This window comes from Phalacrocorax carbo, chromosome 2, assembly GCF_963921805.1.
Source record: "Phalacrocorax carbo chromosome 2, bPhaCar2.1, whole genome shotgun sequence".
Lineage (NCBI taxonomy): Eukaryota > Metazoa > Chordata > Aves > Suliformes > Phalacrocoracidae > Phalacrocorax > Phalacrocorax carbo.
Window position 1 is genome coordinate 93,026,135 of NC_087514.1, and position 21,981 is coordinate 93,048,115.

Sequence of the window (21,981 nt, forward strand, 5' to 3'; positions counted from 1 at the left end):
TTGTTTTTATATAATTGTACTTTTAAATGTGTCTGCCTTTAGATTTGCTTCACTTAATCTGCTGTTTGCTTTTTGTAATAAAACCAGCTTTAGCTATCTTGAAATATGTTTAGATTACAGAAAAACCAAAACTAATAAATCACTACTTTCGTGTCCATTCAAAGGGCTTTTCATATGTATTAAATGTAATTGCAATAGCTGACTCTGGATTGCTACCCCCGCCCAAGTTTGTCAAATGTGAAGTATGACAGGTTTGCATTTGTTACAGTGTACTTGTATAGCAGAGTTCACCTGGCTTGTGAGCATCAGAGAGGTATTTTATTGACTTTTGATTTGACGTTGTGATACAAAAATTACATAGTAAATTTTTAGAATAGAATAGAAAATTTCAGTTGGAAGTGACCAATAATGATCATCTAGTCAAACTGCCTGACCAGTTCAGGGCTGACCAAAAGTAAACTAGTTTGCTGTGATTAGTTTCTGAAGATGGGATGCAGCTGGTGGTAAAGAACAGAGTGATGAGTGCACCTGGTGATGTATTGACAGTGCATGGTGGAATGAATATTGCCAAGTGTTAAGTGTGTGTCTGGATTGAGGGATGAAGATTGTCATGTTTTCATCAAAGTGTTTTAAATATATTTATTACACTGACTTAGAATAAATGGAATACCTTTTCTGTGTGAGTATTTTAGAAGGTACTTGTAGTTTCAAAAATACTGTTGCAGAGAAACTGCTTTCACAAGGAATAGGCTTGCATGCTATCTTTATGCATTGTAAGACTGAATAAAAACAAAGCATGCTGTTTCTTAAGACATGCCTATTTTCCTTTGTTTTGTGTGCTACAAACAGATAGATCAGTGTATTCTGTTTTGCAAGAGGATGATTTTAACTCAGGATTTCTTTCAGTGTGTTTATATAATGGAAGTATGCTCTGTGTATCTTCCTTTGTTTCCATGGGTCTACTTCTGCACATGGACCAATAGACAATGATGGTGCAAGATCCCTTAGAAGCTGTCAACCTGGTGATGTCCTGTCATTTTAAAGTTAGATGGATACTGGTTCATGGCTTATAGAAAATATTCTCTCTTATTTACTTGGCTTGGTGTACTGATTTTCTTGTTAAAGGTAGAGTTGACTTTGAGTTCATTCAGCATTAGTGGTTGTGCATTTGAGTGTTGTTAGTATCACGGTGAGTCTGTCTAGTCCCATGTTGTGAAGGCAATTCTCTTTAGAAGCGTTTTGTACAGGCAACATTTCTGTCATGTGTAATGGTGAAATCAAAATAGTAAAATTAGTTTTGCTTAGGTTAGGTTTCAGTCTTTTCTTGTCCAGTAACACTACATGTGTTTGTAATACCAGATTTAATTTCATGGTGAGATATCAGTTTATACTTACATCTTGTTGGAACACGATTTTTCTTTTGGTTGGGTTTTTTTATGTGACACTTAATTGTAAGCTGTTTACCAGAATATGTCTCGCTGATGAAATGAATATTCATTTTTCAGAGGCAGATTTCCTCAAAAAGATTTAGAGGCACTGTTTCCTGGGATGAGTGCCGATTTCACTAGTGAAAACTTTTCTGCTGCCTGGTACCTGATTGAGAATCATTCAACAACAAGGTTTGTTTCTGTCATGTAAATAATTGTTTTAAACGCAAGTCATTTGATGTTACTTCATTATACAATAGATGTCATTGGTGGTTGACATTTACAGTAATAGACCAGTAGTCTCTACTGCCTGTAGTGTTTCTGCTTGGCTAGAAACTTGAATCAACCAGTTTGCTCATTGTGGTTATGAGGAAAACTTCAATTTTAGCCAGATCTGATTTATGGCCTCTTCCCCCATCCCCTCCCCTCCAGTGTCAGATGGTAGTTGTCTTGCTTCAGGCTAAAGTAGATTATGAATCAAGAAGTTAGGCAGCATGGCCTTGAGTGGAAACTCCAGGTATTAACTTAAGTCATGACTAGAGGCTCAGGATAAGGGCACTGAACAGACTAAGAGTAAAATTGTTAGTAGTATCGGTTAGTTTTTAGTTAACTCTTGTCAAATTTCTTTTACTATAGCATTTTCCACAAGTGAGTAAGATCTTTGAGGTAAATGTCTTAAAACCTTGACCATGTCTCCATTTTTTAAATCTACTTCATAATAAGTACTTACATGACTGCATTATATAAATAAATTTTTGTGTGTATAACTGAGTTCTGAAACTTTTTGTCTGCTGGTGTTCGGATAATACTGGAAGCCATTTTTAGTAGAGATGATGAGCCTTTTTGTTTTGCAGCTGGGTATTCTGATTGCAATTTGAAGGGAAATAACCCTTTGCATATTTATTTAATTTTTTTGTTATCTAACGTAGAAACAGGTGTGGGTTGGTGTTTTTTTGGAGGAGGTTGGGGGGTGGGAGATAGTGTGTGTGGTTTTGGGAGCTCCAGAAATAAGCATTAATATACTCGGGGAAATACTTCAATTTCCTCTCAAAGTGATGGTAGATCAAAGAGCCAAAACAACAGCAAGAGAATATTATTACCCAGTACGCACATAATGACAGTAACTAAAAGAGGAGTGATGCAACATGAATGCTATTTACCACAATCTGATAACTTCGGGGATCATCAGGTTTTAAAAAAAAAAAAAAGCTGAGGGGATAATGAAGTGAGAAAGACAAACAGCTTGTGATGTAGCTGTTTTTAAGACATTTCCTTTACGTTTGGCCCTTGGACTGTTACCATTTTGTTGCTTATTCATGTGGGCACCCGTGACACTGCCAAGAGAGATGTAAAACAGACCAAGAGTGACTGCAAAACCCTGGGGACAAAAGTGTCATGGGAGTCCATGTATTCTCTTTAATTTACAGATGAAGGGGAAAGCTTCAGGTAGTAGTGGATGCATCCTGCAGGTTCACAGATGGCTGTACCGCTGGCTTCAAAGGCAGCATTTTTCACTTCTATAGCCATGGATCCATTACTAAAGAACAAGGACTGCTAGGAAGAAATGGGCTTCATTTGAAAAAGTGGGGTGAGAGCGTAGCACCTTTGCTGGCAGAGGTTTACACTTTGGTGACAAGGGCTTCAAGTTAGGAATGTCAGGGGATGGTGATAACAGCTTGTGGTTAAGTGAAGGGACAGTGTGCTACATGTGTGGTTCAGTGGTGGCATTGAGAGCACTGTTGGGAATTAAAAAACCGGTTGGAAGGGTCTAACCTCAAGTGCCATTACACACTCGCATGCAGCGTGGGAAACAAGTAAGAGGAGCCAGAGCTCCACATGTGGGACTAGACAAGCATATAACTGGAATAAACTGGGATAGTTCATATGCCTGGTGTTCTGTGATGGGTGGGAAGAGGCCTTCTGAGAAAGATACCCAGGAAAGACGAGAGGGACTTGTTCCTTCACTCAAAGGTCAACTTGAATAAATATATGATCCCTCTTATGGAGCAGGTGGCAGGATGGTTGAGAGCTTGTTCAAGAGGCTGGAAAGGGTGACATAGCAGTGGGATGAGGAAGTTAACGAGATCTTCCTTAAGCAACTTGAGGAAGTCTCCAGAGACCAGTCCCTGGTTCCTGTATGAGACTTAAACCTCCCTGATATTTACAGGAAAGGCAGCAATCCAGGAGGCCTGTGGAGAGTTCTGGGAATGACTTCTAACATAGCTGCCAGGTGAGCAGTCAGGGAAGCTGCTTTCCTAAATCTGATTATTGCAGGCAAGGCAGAGGATCTGATAACCAGTGGCAGCTTTGGCTGTAGCAATTGTGAAACAGTTGAGTGCAAGGCTCTAAGGGGTGCGAGGAAGGCAAGCAGCAAAGTACACACCTGGGGTTGGGCAACAGTAGTACAGAAGGCAATCCGGTGTTTGTAACATGCCATAAATACCAGTTGGCTGTCTAGTACAAATCGTCTTCTGGGGTGTATCAGCAAGACTGTATTACATAAGACATGGGGATAATTATTCTGCTCGGCGTTACTAAAGCTGCAAAGTGCTCTGCCCAGTTTTGGCCACTGCTTTAAGAAAGTAATGAAAGCTGAGCTACAAAAATAGGAGTATATTTATATCTGTGCCTACACAGCTTGAATGAATTAAGTGCTTTTAGAAAAGAAACAAAACTAATATAGAATGCATGTTCTGAAATACATAGTGGGCAGTTCAAGGATAGCCATCAGTTGTTCTTGGTTTACCAAGAGTAGAACAAGCTGTTTCACTTTGCCACAAGGGAGATTTAGTTGCAGATTAAAAACAATATTAGATTGCTTGATCCCTGGGACAGCGTAACTTGGAAAGCTGTGGAATCACTATCGCGGGAGAGTGCTGAGATTTGATTTGACAGCTGTTTGTCATAGATGGCTTAGGTACATTCTAAGGATGCTGTGGATCCAAAAAAGAGTTAAATAACTTCTTAGAACTGATTAAATTACTCTCTCTATCAGAATTACCATGGAATATGAGCAACAGCATAATCTCTAATAGGACAAGGTGTCAATAAAATGATTTATTTTTCTGGTCATCACTGCTGTGAATTGATAACTTAAATAATTACATTAGCTTGTATGGTCCCTTTTTAACTTGTATTATGCCAATGGGTGAGTTCCTGAAAGTCCATTCTCATGTAAATTTGAAGCCTCCTATTAAGAAATACTTTGTCTAGTATAAGCTTAAGTTCTTTGTTTTTTTCTTGGGATAAGAAAACTTCCATTGATTTGTCTTTGCATATTAATAGTTTCAAGTCATGGTCCCCTCAGTCCAGTAGAATAAGAAGTATTAATTTTTGTTTTTTAAATGAAAGCTGGTTTTTTGCATATTAATTCACTTTATATTGGTTTATAAAATCCAAATCTTAGTGTAGAAGGTGCAAAAGCTGTGTAGAACTCAAAAGGAAGAATGGCTCAAATGATAGCATGAATCCACTCATGTTTTGAATCTAATTATAAATAGATTTTTAAATAAAGCAGCAGCAAAACTGTTTTTTTCTTCCCACTTCAAAATATGTAGTCTTAGAAATAATCTGGAATTATATAATTATCTGCCCCGTATCATTTGTGCTGTTTTTCTGGAAACACACAGCAACATTTTAGTTCTTGTCCTTTATGTAACCTCAGGTATCGAGAGTTCTGAATGTGTGGTGCACTGATGTTTTGGTTAGTTTATGTCTGTTTTTTCCTTGAAGGAAATTCTTTTTAAGCAATCAAAATAACATCTTTTTTTATGTATATACCTCTGGCAATATCCTGACATATATAAATAAACTATTTAGACATACTATTAAATCATCAGAAAACATAAAACAGTGCTTAAAAAGACCACTGTACGCATTTTTGTTAGTTTGAAAATGCTCCTGGTAACTACTTCTTGTATACCCAAGTAGACCAATCCAGCTATTGAGTAATGTGACTTCTGTCCAGCAGATGGAAACAGGAAATAAACCAAAATGTTGTGACAACATCAGTATAAAAAGGAAAATGTCTCTAAGTGCACCAGTGTGTTTCATCTCCCATCAGGTGGTGATAGCCTTCTCGCTGCCTGGGCTAAAGTTGCGTTTGTTTTCTTAATATGTCTTTTTCTGACACTTTAAAATGGGCAACGAGTTTTGGTTGGTTTGCTGTATGTCTTAATTTCCTGCTTCATTGTTTCCCTCTCTTCACTGAGATATAGTGCAGTTTTTTGTTTGATTCTCCTGTATGAGGGAGATGGGTTTGGAGAAGCTAGGAGAAAATACTTCAAGGATGAAAATCGTGTTATATTTTCATTTCTGAGCTTGTTCGTGATAGTGCTTTTATAATGAATCCAGTAGCATAACTGCTGAGATAATATTCATCATCATGAACAAAAAAAAGATATGCAAGTAATGAAGAATGTCACGACAAAAGGCTTCTAAAATAATTGCAGCTGTTTGCAAAAAATAAAAATGTGAAATGAAATGTAAACTGGCAATAATCTAGAAAGATTAGGAAACTAAGATAAAAAGAAACCTACCATACAAACAACAGTGATGAATAGGTGATTAATATTCCCCTATGAAGTCTCTTTCAAAAACAATTCAATAAGCTACATATAAAATGCATACTTTTGTAAAGCAGGAATCTGTTCAGCTTGTCTTTATTTTTGCACTAATATGATGTTCAATTCTGAACTGTGTGTCCAAACCAACGTAGAAATATTGAAGGAATTCAGAAACTGAAAGTGAAGAAGGGTTGTGCACTAAGCTGCAAAGTTAAACAAAAGTGGTTATTAATAAAGAGAATTCTAACATCCCAGTACTTAATCTAGTGTACTAAGTGTAATACATTGTACTATCACCTATTTAATATAGTACAGACAGTTAACTAAGAGCAATATTGCATGTTTAGAAGAAATTTCTTGACTAATTTGTATTATAAAGAAGCCTATTCCATCACAAGTGGTGGGAGCCCTGCATTTAGGATTAAAACTAAAAACCCTTTGGACTAAGAGTAAATTGTCATTATTGAGAAGCACACTTATTAGCAATTACTCAGTCCTTAATAGCTGATGCAAAAGTAGCTGCCATTATTTTCCAAGTAGTTTGTTCTGTTTATTCATTAGCTGACCTTTCTTGTTGTTTGAATGTCACAGGGGTTTTCTTGGTTTTTTGTTTTTTGTTTTTTGTTTTTTTTCCAGTTTTGATCAGCTAAAAATGGCTGTTGTGAATTTGAAGAAACAAGCTAATAAGAAAAATGAGGGGAGCCTAGCTTATGTGAAAGGAGGCCTCAGCACATTTTTTGAAGCACAAGATGCTCTGTCAGGTAAAGATGCTTTGCACTTACTAAATACAGTATAAAAGGAAAGACAATATCTGCATGTATGGTTGAATTTAGTATTAAAAAATACCGGTTTTCTTCACAGTCTCTCCTAAAAGTGTATAATGAGCCTGAAATCTGTATTGTGTTGGTCACAAGCTGGGACTAGCTAGTTGATTGTTATGTTATATTTGCAAAAGGTGGCACCAAGTGTATCTTACAGGAATTGGAGGCATTTAGTGAAACTGCTTAGGCCACGAGTCCAGAAAAGAGAGGGAATGTTAAACTGGAGATAACGTTAAGATGACTTACAAACTGTAGCAACAGAAGAAGTTGATGTTATGATGCGTTATTGCATAGTCAGACTGTAATATTTACGTGAATATTCAGTATGCTCTGACTTGGAAAATCAGACAGCCTTTATATTCTGCTTGCTGCAGGGAAAATGCAGTACACTAGTCAGATTACCTTAGTTGTCTGTGCCATTTTTATATATATGTTTATACTTATTTTTATATACAGACACAGATATTCACACAAAGGCACACACACACTCTCTCTCCCTTAAAGCACAAAATGTCTCTCAGGTAAAAGCTCATTGTGGCTACCATAGTCCTGTCAGTGACAGTGCTGGCCCATCCCCAGTATGTTTGACATTTACTACTGTGCTGTTCTCCGTAGCTACTGTAGAGTGCAGGATTATCTCCTGATCACTGATCCTGTGTTTATGGTACCATGGAGTAAGAAAACTTAGAGAACCTCAGCCAGGCTAGCACCTCTGTTGGCTTTAGGAACACTGCTTTGGAGAAGCACCATTTTTCTCTTGACCCACTTGAAGGCCACTCACTTAACTGCCTAATAGCCACTTCTGTGTGTCAAGGGAAAGGGAAGGTAGTGCTGTCTCACCTGGTGGTCCACCTGTATTCCTGCCCCAGGCAGATTAACCTGTGTCCTGCCCTTCATATGACAGCATCTTCAGAAGTGCTTGATAGCTTTTGGCTACCTGCCTAATTTGGTAGTTTTTAAGAGGAGAACTTTTTCCACAAGTGTGCACATATGAGCTTTGGTAGGGAAGATGTTGTCTTGAGACATCTGAGGAGTCTTCTTGCAAAGAATCTTAACTCCTAAATATCTTTATTACCCCACCCAGAACTGACCTATTACTGACTGTTTTTGGAAAACCTTGGCCTAAATCTAGATAGGTTTAGTAACAGAAGACAAGTATTAAAGGATTTAGTGGAAATACTAAAGAATGTGGTGGTGGTAGTCATAGGGAAAGGCACTAAGAATAATCAGTATTTGGCATTCTTTAACTTTTATAAATTGAGTTTTTCTTAAATTCTAGGAAAAATTATGATAGGCTATTTCTTTGTAAGTCTTAAATCAGGATTTTAACATTTTCAAGATATTTTTCTTAAATAGTTCAACATCCTAAATAATCCTGAACAGATGTTGAAATGTGACTTGTTTTTCACAGCCAAATCTGCTTTGCACGTAGAGTAGCAAATACTCTAAAAGATTCAGAGTGTTCTGTTTCCAAACAGTTACTGCTACGGGTAAATAGTAGTGCATGTGGACATACCTGTTGTCTTGCAAGATTATTTTTTTGACCAGCAGAGAGTTAGTAGGATTTATAGAAAGCTAATGCAAATCATAAATGTCATGAGGTTTTAGAAAGACTGAACACAACTCAGTGATTTTTCTCTTGTCCTATCTATTAAAGTGTAGGCTTCCTGCCTTTGGAGTCTGATTTCCTGATAAATGAAGAGGTCAGAGAGCTGGTAGGGTTATAAAAATACTAATAAAATAATGATAGGGAAAGGAAACTCATTTATTTCACTAAATATTATAGTTTTTTAAAGTTGAGAACATAGTAGCTGCAATATTGGTTTGCATCTCTTATCTGTATCAGAGTGTTATTTTTACCTAAAGTTAGAGTTTATCAGGACAGTCCTTTAGATAAATTAAGAACTCAGAGCTTGGGATGACTCATGTGGGTCTTAGTGCCACTTTTCGTCTCTAACTAAAATGGCTTGTTTTTGTCTTCCTCCCAGTGATCCCGCTTAAGTGCTCAAAAGGAAGCAGACCTGTAGCTTGTGCTGTTATAAACAGTGAATTAAAACAGTACAAAGGAAGAATGGCCTTGGTGCTGTTACAGAAGAAAATTAGAGAGTTGGAAGTCTCAATCTCTTATAAATTCAAAGCTATAACACTGGAGGTCAAGGGACTTATCAATACAGTATTTAGTTTTTAAATTCTGAAACCAAAATCTTAATGAGGATGCAGTGCAGGTCACAGCTGCGATCTGTAGCATTTTAGTATGTGTTTCTCTGTTGAAATTTCCTATTAAACACGCATACACGAGTGGTTTTGATTCTTTTCAGTCAAAAAAGCCCCCCTTATTGCATGAGTTTCAGCTTTGTAACGCAGAATTGCTTATTTTCCCTTTCTTCCCGCTCATGCAGAATATTTTTTGAAGGAGTGTAGCTGGAAAAATTGCATAACTTTTAAAAAACTTGAACCTGTGATAGGTACAATCAATAGCTAAGTTGGATGTGGAGAGGCTTCCAGTAGCAGCAAGAAAAAAGGGTGTCTTCGATGACATCATCCAGCCCTCCTGCCACATGTCAAAGATTTTTTCCAGAACATTTGATCACCACAGTTTTCTCGAAGGAAAGATGACAAAAATTATGTGTAAACATTATTAGCATTGTTATAGAGAAACAGCTCAGATGCAAAAAAAAGCACAAAAAAAACCCCGAAACAAACAAACAAAAAAACCCCAAAAAACCCCACCCCAAACAAAAACAAACACAATAAAACACAAACAAACAAACAAAACCCCAAACCACCAAACAACAAAACCAAACCAAAAAACCCCCAAACTCTAAACAAACAAAACCTCCATTAATTCTTAGGCATGGAATGATGAAATTCAAGCTCTTTAACAGAAGAACATGAAATTAAAAGTCCCGTTATACTCTGGCTATACAGTGTTTGTGCAAGATGATATAATGGCACTTTTCTGTCCTTACACATGTAAGGGTGAATTTGTGTCTCTTATTTTCTCCTTTAAAAAGGTGCAACTAGAATTTGTATGCATTTAAACAAAGCTACATGAAGTATAGTTTATTTTAGAAACCTGAAAGATTGTTTCAGCACGAACTCTTAGGGGCATAGTCTTAGGTCTGCAAACTTTCATTATTTGATGCTGTCCGTACAACTGTCACAGATGAAAAGTGACTCAAGGGAAAATCATTATTGAATACCATCTTCCAATATGATTTAAATTTCCTGAGCGGCTTAATTTTGGTGTGGGTTTGGGGTTTTTTGTTTCCTTGGTTTTGGTTCGGTCGGTTTGGGTTTGGTGTTTTTTAATTCACTTCCTCTGGGAAGATCTCTAAAATCTAATGTATTTTCTGAAGATATGTTTTTGTTGATGGGCAAAAGTTTAGGCTCACAATTTTCCCCTCCAGATATCCTAGAACACAACTTCCAAACCCAGTGCTTTCTAAACTGTAGGTCTGTTCTGTTGACATAGAGCGGAGCTATCTGTGCACAGTTATTTCTCTTAGGTCTCCCAAAATTGGTACAGGATGGTACTTTTTGCAGGGGCTCACTTTAAGATGTATAACACTTGCTTTACCAGGTACTTCATATTCATCTATTTGCACATCTGTTTATACCTGCTTTTTTGAATTCACACTTTTAAAAGTTTTGTTTCAAATACATTTACTTGATCTGGGGAACCCTGAATTACTGATTACGATGCAGCTTTTTTCATTAGTTAGGATCAGGAAGATCCGTCTGATTGTAAGTGTGCTGTCAGACCATATTACACATTTAAATGAGTATTAATACTTTCACAAGTAAGCAATGAAAACCGTAAAAAGCTATCCTGAGATGTTTATTGTATCTTGTGATTTAGAAACTATTTACTGAGAAAATAAGAGGTCAAATAGGCCAGAACCCTTGCTTGTTTGGTTTAATTTCTTGGAAAATAGAATTGCCTTATCAGATCCTCATGTCTCTCCGCCCGTTAGCTTGGCTGACAGTTTGACAGTAACTTTGCTGCACAGGAGATGTTCAACAGGAAGTTTGTTTCATCAGCCGAAGAGAGCTGTAAACTGAGTTAAGGGGAACTGGGCTCACCTCAACTTGACCCACTTGTCAACGTCAGGGAGTTCGGCTAATTTATTTCCCCTAATTCTAATTGCAACCTAGAAAGTAACATTCCTAAAAGTGCTGCTGTTTATATGCTTGTAGGCAAGTCCTGTTTTATTCTCGTGAGCAAGTCATGTCCCACATAGAAGTCTTTGGAAAGCTAGAAAATTAATTTACTTTGAATACACTTTTTGAGAAGTGCTCTTTACAAAGAGCCTTAGGCTGCAGAGGTGCTTTTTATTTAAGTGAAAGGAAAAAAACCAGGGAAATGACCACTTCAGTTGCACAATTATGCAAAACTATGCGAGTACGACATCCATATTGGGAAGTAAAGAAGATACTGTGTTGTCTTTGAAACACAGATATGCTGAACAAATTTGAGGTTTAGATTTGATTCTCTAGTTTGTCATGGCAACAGTTCTTCTTGTGCAGTTACAACCACAAACATATTTACAAGATTTTCAGGGAGAAATCTATACAGAGGAAGCACTGCTGGCTATTACAGCACTACTCCTTTTTTCTCTTTTCACTCCTGTTCACGTATGTGGCCTATGGGAATGCCGGTACGATGGGGAACTTAGACTGTAGTTGGCCTTTTGTCTAATACCTTAATACATATACTAGGATAATGTTTACCTGGCTGCAGTGATCCTATATCTGGTCAATGCCTGTTTTTTGTTTTTTTTTTCCTTCCAATAGGGGATGAATTGTAAAAATATTCTAAGACCCGTTCTAGGATAAGCATGTCAGTGATCCAGGATCTGATTCAGTATGAATAAGTGTATTCTGTTGCCATTATGTCTGTTAAATTAATTTTCTCTGAGACTAAAGCAAAAGATACCACTGGATCTATATTCAATTCTGAGTCAAACTGCGAATTTGAGAAACCTAAAAAACTGATGCTTGTCTGTCATATAAGTGTCCCTTTGCTTCCGGCTCTTGAGTTATGTGATGTTTGAATTTAAAGAGTACATATAGCCAATTTTTCATTAGTGATTCTGCTTGCAAACTAGACTAATGACTGACTAACTTTGAAGTGGTTTTACATTGCTAGCTCTTACCTTAGTTCACTCTTTTTTGTCTTTTTGTCTGTTTGTCCAGTGAAATGCTACTCTGACTGTTTTTGTTAGGTAGTATGGCAGCAGACAATCATACCAGGTTTTGCTCTTGTCCTATTCCTGTTTTGTAACATTATCCAATTCACAGTTTTGCTTTACTTTGGTCTCATACGTGTTTTCCTAAATAGTATGAATTTTTATTAAACAGGTATGTTTGAATTTGATTTAGTCAAATCCATACGGTTGCTACAAATGGTATGTAACTGACTTGATATGGTTAGAATAGCTCTGTGTTGAGTGCTCTGTGTGGTCTGTCTCTATCTATTAATGTTATCTTCCTCGCCCCGCTTCAAGTGATATAATATTTTCTTTGCAGGGTAAGAACAGCATGCTATTATAGCTAGTAATTTTCAATATGGTAATTCACAGAGGTTAAGAAAGAACAGGGCTATGGAAACAAGCTGGGAAGGATAAACTAAGGTGCTGCATGTACTGGGAATGTATCCAACAGCGTATCAGTCACTTCAGAGTAACAGTTTACATGCATGTATGTGCCCCACAGTAGATGCAAGGTAGACTATTTCCATTTGAGAATTAAGATCATGCCTCCAAGTAGTCATGAAGCAATAGCTGATGTGCTCTAAGCTCACTGCCTAGCTTTCCAAGTGGATGCTCATGTCTGAAGACTTGAGGTGTCCTTGTGCTATATTTGTACATAAAAGCTGAATAAGAAGCAATCGCACTATCATTGCTACATATTTTGTCCTTACATTTATGGGCCTTCTCATGTATGCACAATGAAAAAAACAGGCTGGCTGATTTAAGTTTGACTGTTGAAAACTTGTGTTCTGAACTTGCAGTGCTAGATACTAACAAGGGGGATGTTGCAATAAGCAATGTATGCAGAGAGAGAGATGACCTGACAGAGGGGTGCCATTAAAGTAGATAAGTGGTGGTAGGTAGTTTAGTCTCAGGTGGATGCTTCCTCTTCATGCAATGTCTAAGATTAATTTCTGTAGAAGACCAATTATTATCTTAATGCAAATCTAAAAAATAAAAGGTTACGTGATCATGATTGATAAAAGGCTTATTTGTGCAGGTTCTGGTATAACATTGTCTAGAGGGTGTATTTTTAAGTGTCTCAAGCAAGATTTCTGAGATACTTGCCTAGAAATGTCACACTTGCTTAAATATAAATTTGTGTAAGATGAAAGTAATCACGTCTGTGTCATTAAACTACAGTTTTCGGCCTCTTAGTGCCATATAACCTGCCTTCCTAGCACTGTGCTTATTTTGTTGGGGTTTTTTTGTATCATTTTAAGTCTGTCTGTTTTGTTTGATTTTTGCCACTGTGTTGGGTAAGCAAGCTTGAAAAAGTAAATGCTGGAGAAACAAAACACAAAATGGCAATTAAAGACAATACTACATTTACTTCAATGTTTTGTAATTTTTGCTTGGATTAGCAACATTTACCAAAATAAAACCAAGTTTACAAAAATATCTAGAAGTCTTGTGGGGAAAAAAACCCAAACCAGATTAAAAAACCCCAAACTTAGTGGTATTGACTATTAGCCATAGGAACAAACTTTCAGGTTTTTAAAGTTTTCATAGTGTTAGATTATTACCAGCTCTGTTCATGATGTGCGCCCTTTATGTATTGCTTTGCTCATTATGTATAGTTATGCACTCATGTTGAAACCAATCGGAAGTTTTTACCCTACATATGAGCGCTATCCTCATCAATAACCTTCTTATGTTTTGTTCAAATTACAGAAAACTGTTAATCTTTTGATAAAGGGAACCAAAGGCATTTTTATTCATGTGTTGGCATGAATCCTGGCAGCATGTTAGCATGTGCTCTTCATCCCTCCGTTACGGTGCTTTGGTGCCAAGTTCTTTATAGTTACCACATCAGATCTTCGGAAATACTTTACTGAGTCAGTCTCTCCTTTTTGTGTTGGGTTTTTTTCCCCCTGTCTTGTTTTTTGCATCTGACTAAAAGGGTTTGATTCATTTCAGGTACTTTTTTTTTTCTTTAGCCATATTTCTGTGGAAATGGGTAAGATTTTCAGATATACAAAATGCATTTCTAGCCATCTTTTAATCAGAAAATGGTAGAAAACTTGCATCTGTGTTGCTTTGAGCTGAGATAGGCTGAGCAATTTTTCAGAATACCACTCTTGCTGCCTATCTGCAAATATGTTTTTAAAAATTTCTAATGAGTAAATTAAGAATGGAATTCGCAAGTCAAAAACCATGTGATCCTGGCAAATGGGGTTTAATTTATTAGATTTACGGTTGCCAAGTAGAAAACCATATTCTTCCTTAGATTAAGTAAAATTGTTTTCAACACAAGCAGCAATGAATTAATTGCAGTTTACTTTATAAGGCCTGCACTGTGGCTTATTTTCCAGATGGAACTTTTTGCATGTGTTTTAACCCAAACTAACCAATTCTGAAGTATTTAGTCATGGTTTAGAGATTGCGAGCTCTAAACTGAGTCTTGTCACTATTACTAGTTAGTATCTCACTGCAGCTCTGAAGTTTGCAAGCCTTTAAATATTCTGACTTAGCTGGGAAATGTAAACACTTATTGGCAAAGATGATACCAAATACAGTTAATTTTCTGGCCTTAGTTGAAGCACCTAGACCTAGCTTCTCCTTTATTTATTGCATGCTCCTTACAGTAAAGCTGCTGAATAATGGTAAACAAGCTCTCCTAGGTTTCCAACTGTTGTTCTGACTTGTAAAGTTTGTATCAGGTGAGTCCAGGGTGACTGGCAATTCAAGAAAAAAAAATCTTGTCCATCCTTTATTTCAGGCCTTCAAGACCTGAAATTTTCTCCTTGCTCTTCTTGCTGCAGCCAGTGATGAGTTGAGGGTATGAAGTTGCATCTAAAGTTAATCTTAACTGCTGGCTACTGTAAGAGGCGGAGGCTGGCTTTCTACCTGCCATTGGCCGTGTGCTCCTTCCTCTTCCCTTGTATTGCAGCGGTGCAGCTGAGGCAAGGTTTAGACAAGCTCACTGATCAATAAAGAAAAGTCTCTTGCTCACTGAGTTAGTTTACCACGAAGTCATCTCACTATGGCTGCCCTGCAGCTGTGTGACTGTGAGATCCAGCAACAGGAAGCATGTGGGTGCAAGAGAACAGGGATTGTCCCAGGCAGCACCATCCCACCGTTATATGGGTTTATACTCTAAAAGAATAAATTGAGTATCTCTAGATTCCTTCCAATCAGATTAGGCTTACAGATATTTTTCTTGACTTCATATAATTTTGCTTGTATAAACTTCTAACTTGGAGACTTTTTGTCTGGTCTCCATGGAAGGAACATGTACTTAGCTATTCAAAAATCAGTTGATGCAAACAAAGTAAACTTAGACTTTCTGGTAAAGCGTTTTTCATAACATTTTTTCACTATGGAAACTTTTTTTAACCCATATGAATGCACTTATTGCTAAATCTGAATATAATATATAAAAAGAGCTTCAGTATACAAACAAAGTAATGTGTTAAACATCTAGAAGGAAATAAAGCAAATCCTCTTGTGTGTATACAGAGTAACTTATGTAGGTCTATTTTTTTAAGTATGTCCTAAAATACATTATTTCAGACAGTGGTCCAAAAATGGCTCCTATTTTTCCACTTTCTGTTACATATGTTTAATATACATTTATCTGTACTCCACAGTGCTTTCCACCCTTCTAGAACTTAACATCTTGGTTTATTTTTATTTTTTCCCCATTGGCATCTTTTTTTTTTTCTCTGAACATGCCTACAAATTGGCTTAATGGTATCACTCTTCCTGGGTTTGCAAACTAAGAATCTCATACTTTATGCTAAGATGCTAACTTTAAATGCTACCAGTGTGAAAAATGTTATCTTCCATCTTCTAAAACGAAAAGGAGGGAATAGCATTGCCATTGTGTATTCTTACTGAAAGGAGCTGAGAAAGAGAACTGCTTTGGAGAAGACATGTTTTAAAACTTCCAGGAACTGTTAATGATCATGTTATTATTTCTAAATAAGCTGCCTTCAGAATAAAAAACTACAGTTCGTGACTTGACATTTTTGAAAGTGCTAACATGGTAAATCATGCTCTTTCAAAACTTCTTGTTCTGTACATGAAATTAAGTCTTCATCATGTTTTACATATATTGGCAACAAAAGGGGCTTTGATAGAGTTTTAGATGTTACAATTCGGTTTTGGAAATTTTTAGGTGTGTCCCCTTCAAGAGTAACATTATACTTAATAGGTGAGCAATTAATGCTATGTAATTAGTGGTTCCAAAATACTAAATTTTTAAAAATCTTTGAGGCAATATATAGCTTAGGATTTTTTAATCCACGTCTGTTTAGAAAGTATCTCTCAAAAATATGCTTCATAGAATGATTTCAAAATATTTAAATTCAAATCATTACTTTGATGTGGTTCCAACAGTACTTGCAACATTTGTTTTTAAAATACCTGCTTATGTTGCGGTTGCTCTTCTGGTGAAATTGCCTTTCAGTATGTAACATTAATTGCAGTACAGTAATTGGCTGCTCATGACCGGAACTGATGTATATAAATGGAATAATATCATTAGAACTTTCAGTGTTTTTGTTATTAAGTTGTAGAGGTTTCCTTGTAGGTAAGTGGTGCCCACGTCATACATAAAATATGTACTATAGTTAACAATACACCGTCTTTTAAGATAGACTTCTGGGCCTTAAAATATGCACGAATCTGTCAGTTTTCGGTCATTTCGTTTAAGTGTTGATTGTCTTAAGCGATACGGTGTCCTAAACTAGATTCCGTGACCCCCTTCCCTCCCCCCAAATGACTTTATTATAGGTGCTCCTGCATTTTCAAGGAAGCAAAGCTTTCTGAAATTCTTTGTGTAGGATCAAGAGTGAAGGGTCAAATTTAGCTGTTTGAGAATAATGGAATTCTCTTTCCCTTCCCCCACCCCTGCCCTCCCTCCCACCCACCCCAAATGCAAATTCCTCCTTTGAAGGAGGCCGGAGACTATCAAGGGCCATCCCGATTCAGAATAGCCACCCTCAGCCACAGGGCTGCCTTACTAAAGGTAGTTTCTGTCCGTGTTTGGTTGTTCTTAATGTGTGTCTACATAACGTGTGCAAGTAGGGATGGCATTGCGGAGGAAACCAGTTGGTGATGACATTTCTATGTGCACATTATTTGTAGTTTAGGGTGGCATTTTAGACTAGCTCGAGTACCACCCAGTGTATTGAATTCCATTATGTCTTAGAGCATATTAGGTATACTCACAGAGTGCATCTTGTAGTTTTGTTTCATCTTAAAAGAATCCAGCTGAGGGACTCTGGTTGCTCTGCCATGCAAACCAAAGTAATATAAGCTGAGACAATTGGGGAAACTGGTTTCAAAACTATTTGTGTTTTGAACTAGAATATGTCGTTACTCGCTTTGTTCACAGCACTGAGCATCACCGTTTTCAAGGGTAGTTTAGCTTCACTTCATTCTACTGAGAACCAGCAGGAAGCAGTAGGAGGTTTGTTTAGAAGTCTTAATTTTATCTAAAGCAACAGAAACTTGATAGAGCAGATTTTACGTAAGGAAAATAGTATTTTAAAATCATTTTTATATACGCTGTATGCATATATATACAGGAATAATACCCTAAAAAACAAAAACAAACAAACAAAAAAACCACACCAAAAACCAAACCCAAACCCCACAAACAAAACTAAACCCTGATCTATGCCAGTTCTCCTGAATCCTGAACAGAGGAGATGAGAGAAGGAAGGATGTGTAAGAGAGGGGAAATAAAAGAAAGAGTATCTACACTCCATTCACTGTTTGTATTTGCAGAGTGGTACAGTGTAGTCAAGCTATGCTGGTAAATCTCTCCCTTCCTGAAAAAGAAGTTGTAATAAACCAATAAATTAATGCTGATACTATGCACTTCCACATCTACTAGTAATACCATGTGGAAACAAGAATTAGGGATTTTGGCATTTTAGGACAGGGAAAAAAAAAAAAGCATCTTCCAAAAAAATAAAGCAAACTTCCTTCTGTTTTCAGGTGGTTTTGAGCAAAAGGATTGCAGTGCTTCTGGGTAATGGTTAATGCAGTGTGTTGCTGCAAGATACTCTAAGTTGTGTGTTTTGAGCGTACATTTTATAGATGAAAACAACTGGTGGGCAGTGTTCTAGCACTTGATTTTTGGCCTCAGCCAAATTCCCTATGACTCTTTCTATCCTTTAATTATTGGTAATGCCTTTTTTGGTGAGATCAGTGTAAAAACTTTGCCTTACAAAGCAAAAGTATTTTGTACTTAAATGACACCTATTTTTCAAAATAGTACATTGAATTAACACTTGTACTACAGGATTTTTCTCTCCGTGTTTTTTTTTTTCCTTGGCCATTAGCATCTTGTTCAAGAAGATGCAGGAAGTCTGTGTCAAAGTAATGGTTAAAATTCTGCAATGTCTGGCTCTAAGCCCTGTCCTCCACTAGACTTTGCTGCCATGAAGCATGCTTGTATTTTTTATGTCTAACAAGAAAAATAATGCTTTATTTTAAATTTTAAAAATGTTTAAAAGTGTCACTTTGTAATGTATTCCCACCTATTAAAATGTTCTGCATTTTAACTAGACACTTTATTCCAGCGATCCATCAAAAACTGGAAGCGGATGGAACGGAAAAAGTAGAAGGATCCATGACGCAGAAACTGGAGAATGTACTGAACAGTAAGTTTTGTCCTTCCAGCAGCAACTATTTATGGACTTTGGACTTTCTAACAAGCTTTAATATATTCCTTGGAATATGGTAGAGAGTAGAAAACAGTACAGTCTCTCTTGCCTTTTCCTGTTTGTAGTGATTTTGGGGTGTGATAATACACCTTTTGAAATAAATGGCAGCTTTTGCCATGACTTTCAGTGGTGTTTGTGATAAGGGGAATAAATGTCAAAATAAAGGAGTTAAAGCACTTTAAATGAATTCTGGTGGCGTCGCAATTTTAAGCGTACAAAACACACAGGATCTATATGGATAGGAGATCTGCAGAAGGATGAGCAAAGCTAAATACCAGGATTGTAAGAATTTTGAGCAAAAGAGGAAAAAACCCAAATACAAACCCCTTTGTAATTCAAGGTCTAGTAACAGAATCTTTTTCATTTAATGTACTGCCATTTAGTCTATTTGGAATTAGCATTATTTTTAGAAACTTGGAAAAGCCGTCAGTACTTTCTTTTCTGTTTCTCTTTATTAGCTGTAGGATTGCATTGGGAGATGGCTTGAATTTACTGCAGTTTGGTATGTGTTTCATCAGATCAAAAAAGTTACTTTTTTAATTCTGGGACTTCTGCCAAGATAATTTTACTTTGTTTCATTGTGATTTTTTTCACAGAGGAAGGGATGTTTCCCTTAGTGCTGTATCAATAAGCAGGAATGACATGCAGATAGCTGACTCAGGGTTGGAAAGTCTGAGTGTGTTTTATGAAATCAAGAAAGTGACATGGAAGTTCACTGTTTTTCTTCTCTTGTGTGAAGAAAGCAGTGACTGTATGTGTGTTTGTGTGGGGAGCACAGAGAAAGCAGGGGGTTTTGTGAACAGCTCTAGCTCCTTTTAGTAGGCATTAATTAATACTCCCAATAAAGGTATAGTTTTAACATTGTTATTCCCCCATCTTGTTGCCTGGAATGCAAAAAAAAAAAAAAAGCCAAACCAAAAAAACCCAACCAAAAACCCCCACAGAAAACTGCGCACACAATATAAAGACTACAGTGTGTGACTATGTGTGCAGAATATTTGATACATATAGGATGTAGGAGAAAAAAAGCATTTGCTGAAATTTGCCGGTGCAATCCTGGATGCTCTGTATTTATACTATGTCATGCACCAACTACAGGTTCCCTGAAGAGCACTTTGTGTGACAGATTTTAAATAAAAAAGCAAAAATTTAGGTCTGACATTTTCCTACATCCACTAATATGAGACAAACCTACCTGTAACATGTAATTGCTGTTTCATTTGAAACATGGTGGCTGAAATCTGTATGCAGGCAGTGCAGATTGTCTCTTTCAAGCTGGATCTGTAGAGGAACTTGTGCCAGGCACTTCAGAGTGGTATTAAGTTTGGCTCTGCTGTGAAAAGAATTGGCTGCTTTTCTTCCCGATACTTTGCAAGTCATGATGGGTGGGAGGCAGGGAAGTAGGGATACAAGGATTTAAAAAGAGTAAATAATATTATGCAAAGTAGTTTAGGATCAAAGCTTTGTTTCTTGTCTGACCATTGAAAAGCTTCCATAATCCATGAGTAACAGGGCCTACTTTCAAAAATTACTTTGAATCTTAATTTTACATTTTTACGGACTGTAGGTGAATATTTCGAGAGACAGCTGGTGTTGTGAGCTTGATTACAAACTCTTCTAAGAATAAGGATGGTTTCCACAGCATCTGAATGTATGTTAAGAGTGTGCCAAATTATTGATTGAAATGGCATAGGACAGTAGAAGTAGAGTCTGGTGTTTTAGGTGGAATGATAAATGTTTGGAGTTTTTGCTAAATTGCTACATTTAGTTGTTAAACAAGCTATTAAATATATATTTATAAAAACAGCGTGTGCTATAATAAATTTCACGAAGAATTGTATCTTAAAGGAGGTCAATCAAATTCTATTATGTTGGGTTTTTTTGTCAGGCTCTATGAAAGACAACTGTTGGATAACTAGAGCTTTATTTTGAAGTAAAAAAATTTGCACACAGTAGATTAGTCATCTATTTTGAAAACATAGTTAGCCAATATAGGACCTGAATCTTTATCCATGGACTTTATTATTTGGGTTTATATTATTCATCAGTAACCAAGAGATAAAGGTTGCTAATGTAGAAAGGATTTGGAAGGGTGAGGAGGGAAGAAATTTTACAATACTTAAATACTTAGACTTAAAAAGTAAGTCTAAAAAGATAGATCCTTTTTTGCATGAAGTATTGAATTTCATTAAGACACTACTAAGTAATTTGATATATTTCAATTTCTATGTAAAACAGAAAAAGTGCATATAGAAAAAAGTAAAATCATTCACTTGAATTGAGGATTTCTACAGCAAATTAATTAATAAAGAGATGAAGGCATGCAGTTTTAAGCTAAAGATGGAAATCACTGTGCTATTCCTGCAGTTGTTAATTGCCTTTTAAAAACATTTATATTTAATTTAAAAAAAAAAAAAAAACGCTTTATGCATGTAACTTTAATTCCCGGATATAGTACGTTGCTTCTTGGCTGTTAAAAGAATGGACAAGAAACATATGAATTCAAACAAAACAAATGATACTTACTAGAAGGATTTACAAAATAAGCATTTATTATAACCTCAAGAGAAAAATCATACTTTATCAGTGGCCTGTATTTAAATGTCCAGCTAGCTGTTTTTATTGTACTTCTCCTAATGGATTAAAGTATTCTGTGCTAAATAGTATGCAGCAGAAATAGCTATCCTGACAAAACTTTTTTTTTACATCAAGGCTTCAAAATTTCAACAAAGTTTAAACGTTATTTAGATATAACAATTATTTTACAAAGACTACTTTTAACATGAGCAGGCCACCCACAGTGTTGACTAGAGAAAATGGCATGCAAGCCACCCAGCGAGACAGATGTAATTTTTTTCATCTTTGCTTAAAGTATAGTCACTAGACCAGATAATGTAGAAACTTCTACAAGCAATGATCAAAAAGGCTAAAACAGTTCCACTTTTTTTGGGGGAAGGTTAATTAAAAATAAGTCACGAGTTGAAAGATGCAAATATTCACATGCGATGTAAATCTTCACTACTATAAATGAAATTATATTATTCTGTGTTAGGAAGTTATCCTTATTACAAAACAGAATGCTTTTTAGTCTGAATAGAAAAGGTTTTATGGCTATATTTAATGCCCTTATTGAAGAATATTCGCAGGTAATATAGAAACTTAATTGCACAAAATTGTTGACCAAGGCTTGATCCTGTATGCAATGAAGACAGTGAGACTTTTAATGCAAT

The 21,981-nt window shown here is 36.4% G+C and overlaps 1 protein-coding gene across 2 annotated transcripts in view; it reads left to right on the top strand.

The window, feature by feature from the left end:
• The window catches only part of EXOC2 (exocyst complex component 2), a 134,853-nt gene that overhangs the window by 29,010 nt on the left and 83,862 nt on the right, over nt 1-21,981 (top strand). For both annotated transcript variants that reach the window (XM_064443497.1, XM_064443498.1), the window contains exons 5-7: nt 1,506-1,619; nt 6,629-6,753; nt 18,608-18,688. In XM_064443497.1, coding sequence (XP_064299567.1) covers nt 1,506-1,619; nt 6,629-6,753; nt 18,608-18,688 — 320 coding nt within the window. The remainder of the gene's footprint in view (nt 1-1,505; nt 1,620-6,628; nt 6,754-18,607; nt 18,689-21,981) is intronic.